This window comes from Pyxicephalus adspersus, chromosome 7, assembly GCF_032062135.1.
Source record: "Pyxicephalus adspersus chromosome 7, UCB_Pads_2.0, whole genome shotgun sequence".
Classification (NCBI taxonomy): domain Eukaryota; kingdom Metazoa; phylum Chordata; class Amphibia; order Anura; family Pyxicephalidae; genus Pyxicephalus; species Pyxicephalus adspersus.
Genome location: NC_092864.1, coordinates 70,556,514 through 70,563,007, shown reverse-complemented (window position 1 = coordinate 70,563,007; position 6,494 = coordinate 70,556,514). Strand labels below are relative to the sequence as shown.

At 37.4% G+C, this 6,494-nt stretch overlaps 1 protein-coding gene across 1 annotated transcript in view; it reads left to right on the top strand.

Moving 5' to 3' along the window:
• USP7 (ubiquitin specific peptidase 7) overlaps window positions 1–6,494 on the top strand; it is a gene marked incomplete in the record, with an annotated part of 40,026 nt that overhangs the window by 13,047 nt on the left and 20,485 nt on the right. Inside the window, 3 exon segments of the mRNA XM_072418912.1 lie at window positions 1,180–1,289; window positions 2,509–2,665; window positions 3,291–3,347. Of these exon segments, the coding sequence (XP_072275013.1) occupies window positions 1,180–1,289; window positions 2,509–2,665; window positions 3,291–3,347 (324 nt within the window).

Sequence of the window (6,494 nt, the reverse complement as noted above, 5' to 3'; positions counted from 1 at the left end):
TCCCTGATGAGAATGATGCATGTAGTGTGCAGTTGTTAGCCTTTTATTACTGGGTACCCCTCAGTTTTCTAAATAGTGGAATCAGTCAGCTGGAAAGCAGCCCAGCAGATTGGTGTGGATCATTTAGTGAAGCTTCTAGAAGACCTAGAATGCCCAGATTCCAATCATGCTACCATTCTTTCCCTGCAGAATGTGTTTTTGATCTTCAGAGACCTCCTAGCTTGAGGCTGCATTGATGGTCAGGGTCTGTCATTTAGTTTTGTATTTATCTTCCTTATCCTAAATAGCATTTTTGAGTAAAAACAAACTGCTGCTTTCCATTCGTAGCTCAAAGGGGCCATGTTGGCCCTCATTGATGTGGACTATATGAGGTCTAGAAAACTTAAGGGCTTTCTGAGCCCCTGTTTTTGATACCATTCCTTATGGAGAATGCAAACAGCCTGATATACCTTTGCTACCCAAATATTTTTTAGGGGGCCGGAGGGTCCTTTTTTTTAAGAAGGAGTCCTTTAATTTCTTTATGATTTACTTATAATGGACCGACCTGATGTCAACGAGTTCACAATGTTTAGTGCCATGTGTTCCAGTGCTTAGGGATCCTGCTTAAGAGCAGATAGCGGCTTCTTGCCTTATTTTGTGGATGGCTCTGCTCTCTATTCCCATGTGCAGAAAACTCTTGCTGTGTATCTTGCAACGAAGTGGTTTCTCGAGTGAGTTTTCCTATATATTGGATACCTTCTGTATCTAAGGTTATGGTTTGTTACAACCATTTCTTTGTGACTTCAACATGATTTAAAAACAACTGGCGCTTGTTTGTCCCTTTTGGCTTAGTCTACGTCTTTTTAGATGTTTCCTTAACGTGGCTGCTTTCTAGGATAAGCTTAAATTCGCAGGCTGACTTTGTAGGCACTGGTTACTGCATATTGTGTACACCCACACCCCTGGTTAAGTTTTGGTTACTTGTAGCTATGTGCACTATGTGAAAATTTCAAGTCATTAGCACCAAAGTTTAGGAAATATGAAGGTTTTTTAATCTGCAGAATATAACCAGGAGCCTTTACACACACACATTTGTACAAAAAGTACTGTTCTTGAAACAACCTTAACTGTGTGTTATAGACTTTGATTACTATTGTGACATTTGAAAGCTAATTTTTTTGTTTGTTTTTTTTTTTTTAGGAAGCAGAGAAAGGTGTTAAATTCCTAACATTACCACCTGTATTGCACCTTCAACTCATGCGATTTATGTATGATCCTCAAACAGATCAAAATATAAAGATTAATGACAGGTAATTCATGGTTATTTCCTATAAATGATTTAAACTTTAAGTTTCTTTTGCATTGTTGATATGTTACATTTTTGCAAAGATTACTTTGGTGGATATACCTGTTTGATGAGTGAAGCCATGTTACTTGTGATAGGGCAGCCCCTTCAATTTAAATCGGCTTCCTAGTGTACCACTACACACATAAGTCAAGCTATCTTTGCTTTTGAAAGCTCTTCACTTGTAAGGTACATTTTGGGTGGCATTAAAATTAATGGCAACTTCACACACCAATGTCTTTGAATGCACAGGGGTTTATACTGTTGCTACTGCTACTCCAACGCCCGACCCTGATAAATACTGCTGAAAATATCAGTGAATACTGAATCAACACCGTATTCCACCAAACTAGTTAAACATCTGGTATATCAATATGTTCAGTTAGGAAAGGTAAGTGATTGAAGGTAAAAAAAAAACTGCTTTGGTGCAAATGAAAGCAACAACAGATGGGACATAAGGAGCAACAACACAAACTCTTAAATAGTGAATGATTATGCTTCAGACCATTTCTCTCTGATATTTTTTTTTTTAATCAGTCTTACATTTAATTGGTGCCCTTGTCACTAATGATACTTTCCAATAGTATGAAGTGGTAAATTCCCTAAGGTTGTACTGGTACTCCAAATCCTCTAGGAAGGCATGCCCATACACGTTATCACAAGGAGGTTTCTGTCTTTACCAGCACAGTCAAAGAATAGGCCATATTAAACGATTTGATCACACAAATTTGATCTAGGACTTCAGTTTTGTTTTACTTTGATTTTTAGTGTGCTTTTTGAAACCTGTCCTTGGTGGGTTAAGTAATACCCTGGTTAGATTCTAGAAACTGAATTAAATTGTGCCTTTGACCCTTAGTTGCTAAAGAGGCCCAGGACTAAAGACCAGCCTTTCTTTTCCCACACCTCTGCTAGATATTCCCTAACATATAGTGACCAATAGGAAGTCACAGGTGTGGTTAAAGTTTAACCATCAAAGTCGTGGTCATCATAGAGCTTCCTTGGTTTTGATATCCCAGCTTTGTGTTAATACAAAAAAAAGTCATTTGCATGCAGATAAATGCTGCGATGAATGTTTACCAAAAGTAAATTAATGTGTTGTTCAAAGTTAAATATTATTTGTCATATTTAGAGTACATAGTGACTGGAGCTTTTACCTTCATTTTGGTTCTTTCATCTTTTGTTAGGTTTGAATTTCCAGAACAATTACCACTGGATGAATTCTTGCAAAAGCCTGATGTCAAGGACCCAGCAAACTACATACTGCATGCCGTGTTGGTGCACAGTGGGGACAACCATGGAGGTCATTATGTTGTTTATCTGAATCCCAAAGGAGAAGGCAAAGTATGTGTTTTCCCAAATATATACTGAAAACCTATTCACTCTAGCTTTCATTATACTTCCTGTTATTAAGTCATTGAATTTGTAACCACAATTTTGGCTTTGTATATAAATGAAGGTTTTATTTAGCTGGTATTACCTTTTGGGCAAGTTAATCTTGTGAAACCATTTGTGATTTAAGTGTATTTAAAACAGCTGTTCCTCTGGACCTAAGCAATTTCCTGTTTGTAAACAACTGTAGTATGACTTCATAAATTGGCGTCCTGTAAACCTACTGTATTTTTTTTTATTTTTACATATTTTCACTGTGTAGGGTAAATAATTGGTAGTCATTTTGGCAGGGTTGCTGGATAATTTCAAGAAAACCAGGTAGCCAATTCACTTAAGAAATTACTTTTGAATCCTGGCTTTTTAGCTACTTTTTCCACTGATGCCAGTAGATTATCAAGTTCCCTGACTTCTTGAAATTTTCTACTAGCTTTAAGTTTTTACCTGTGGGCTCTGATTTTTTAGGAATATTTTGTCCTCACTTGACTTTTGGATTAGGAAACTGCTTTTAAATGGAGGACAGCTTGGAGCCCATTATCTGCAGATATTCTTCTAAACAATGTTTTTCTCTCTAAAATAGATAACTACTGGAGGCATTAACACTGACGTATGTGATCAGGATACGGGCAATGGACAGGTAGTTAATGAATATAAGTATTGCTGCTGTAAAGCATTGATAAATGTATATGGCAGTTTAGCACTGTAGTGTGCAGTGGTCTGGTAGTTTTTCAAGTTAATTTTCCTCATATGACAATCTTAAAAAGTAACCCGGCAGGATAGAAATGTTGGGGTTTCTGTTGCTGACCTGTTCTGTAGTGTGTCAGCTCAAGGTCTCTCATCATCCACCCCTCACTAATTGAGTATCCGAACAAGTATGTGCATAATATGGGTATTTGGACACCTAACTGGCTGCTGTTTGCCATGGGCCGATTGTTCCCTAGGTGCTACTTAATGCCTGGCTCATGTACTCAATAAGCAGAGGAAAAAAAGATGACAGACCAAGAGCTTGCTTTATAAACAAGTCAGCAGTGCCAACTTTCATGTCTTATTCTGTCAGGTTTCCTCTTAAAGGAAATTGTTATCAAGTACAATACTATCCTAAAAGTTTCTAAATAAAGCAGGTATTCTGTTTTTGGGCCATCTTCCTTTTGTAGACAAAGTTGTTGATGCAGATAAACAGAAGTAAAAAAATATTCTATCAGTCTGCTAAAACAAGTATTGTGCCTGCTGACAGTCCTTTTAACCTAAAGGATTATCCTGCCTACCAAATAGGATAGGTACTGTAGCATTTAGAAAGCCCTGTCCTAGTACAACATTCATCCAGCAAATTTACATTATCTTCTGCCAGAGCTCTACAGTTGGGAGATGTGTTGTTGAGAACAGATGGGATGTTAGAGGTGTGGAGGAGACGGGACAGAGAAGTGCTACTTTGAGATTGTGTATGCATTGTGGTAATATGGCAAGGAGTTGATGGACTCTCACTTGATATCCTTAGATCTCAGGGTACCTAGTATTGAGGCAAATGCATGATAAACCTGTTGTGTTGCTAGAATGCTGTATTTATCCAAAATTGGTTTCAACCAAAGGATTGCAGGAGTCCGATTTACGTATGGAAATGTTGAGTGAGAAACCAAGCCCACTAAGTTTGGGTCTCCATATGTGCATAACAATCAGTGTGATCTAGGATATTCTGGGATACTGATACTGAAAACAATATTAAATATCAATATTAAACGATTGTATTGACAGATACTCGCAATTCCACTAACTCATGTCAAGTGGTTGTATCTAAGAGTAGTGTAGCTGAAATGTTGTAGGCTTTGCACCAGGTTAGTATAATATTTATTCTTGGTGTATAACTTTCTTAGATGTAAGGCCTATCTAAACTTGAATAATGTTCAAAAGAAAAAAAGTTATGTTTCAGAACCTTTTTAAAAATAAAAATTAAGTAAACTCACATAAACGCTTCCATTGAAATCAGTGGGAGGTTTAGCATGGGTTTACAAGAGTTTATACGCTTTTGAAAACTAATGGACAAGTTTGCAGGAGTTTATAGGAGTTTTAAATGCTTAAAAACCTAGAAACTTACCAACTCACATAAAAGCAATATGGGCCTTTATAGGAGTTTTTAGGCTTTTTTTTTTTTTTTTTTAAACACTTGATATGGGGGTTTATAAGAGTTAAAAAAAAAAAAAAAAAAAAAAACAGTTCGTGTAGACCCAGCCTAACATCTGCAGAGTCCCTTTTCTTCAATCAATATTGCTTGTCTGTTAGTGACAAAAATACATCATTGCTTCAGTCAATCTAATGCCAACAGTGAGCGAAGCATGGACAAGAATCATTGAGAACACAAACTGTAAAGCATTAGCTGAGACTTAACCTGATGGGATTTCTGCTAGGTAGAAGCTCCTAGAAGTTATATGTAAAAGCTGACTGAAATGCTTGTATGTAAAGACCAGCTGAATGTTCAATTTAAATGGTCATTCCAGGTGCACCAAAGCAAAAATTAATGTTTAGTTTTGCAGTTTTACTTTAGAAAGTAGTTACATCTCCAGTAGAATAGTTTGCCTCCTGACAGCATGCTTTTAGAGCATGTCCATGGGACCACTAGAATCACTGGCTCCCAACCGCGCACCGTGGGGGGCTTGGTGTCACTCAAAGTGGAAGAAACCTCCCTCAGTGTGACATCATTATGCATAACCCCGCCCACTCTCCCATCGCAGTGCCTATGATGGGAGAGTGGGTGGGTTTTGTGCAGGGACACATCCCGCCCACTTCCCTGAGCCTGGGAACTGTACGGGAGACATGGTCTGCGGCTCTGGCCAGTGCATCCCTCCAGGGGGGTCCTTTTCCTGACCCCGCTCGGGGGTGCACCAACCAGAGCCGCGGACCATCGAAATTGGCGACCGCTGCTTTAGAGGAGGACCAGAACTCTCTGCGAAAGCAAATTGATGTTCTGCAGTGGCTGAGCATGCCACTATATAATAATCACAGATTATAGCACAAGTAGAACTGCAGATATCTTTTTAGTACATTGAAAAAGATTGATTTCACTTCGAGGTAAGTTACCTCTCCTGTTGGACATACTGATGATTTATTTAATTTATTTTAATTGTTCCTAATGTATATTTGTCTTCCTGCTTTCATGGTTTGATCAAGTAAACCTAAACCTTGGTCACGTAAACCTAAATCTACTTAGTTTAGTTGACCGACCACAGCTTAATAGTCGGCCATAATAGTTAAAATGTTTTATTTTTGTTCACTATGGTTATTTTTGTTTCTGTTGATATGTTCTTATTAGCTTAATTTTCAGTCCTTTTTAATACTTTTTAAGTTCAGAGTTGAAGCTTTTCACACTCCTTTATTGGTTTTACAGTTTTGGATGCTTTTTACATAAGGTTCAGTTATATAGATCTTTTCCTAGAACTTTGTTTCTACATTGTTACTACATATCAAACATTGGGAGTTTTCTTTGACTTGCATTTTTCACATCCAAACTCTTTGCATAAAATTGTATGCATGCAAAACATTACAGTATGCACTTAGGTTATATAAAATTAGATATTTAAGTAACATCAGGTGAAATTTTGATCATCCTATGATTTTGTTTTCAGTTTCAATGCTTTAGAAATCAACTGTAACTGTTCTATTGCATTTCAGGTTTGTTGATACTTTTGTGGACTTTTGTGATATCACTTACCAAATGCCTTAGGATTCGTTTTTTAATAACTGTCCCAAGTGTTTGTCCAGGCAGAATTAAAATTGCAGTAAAGCTCTACAATAC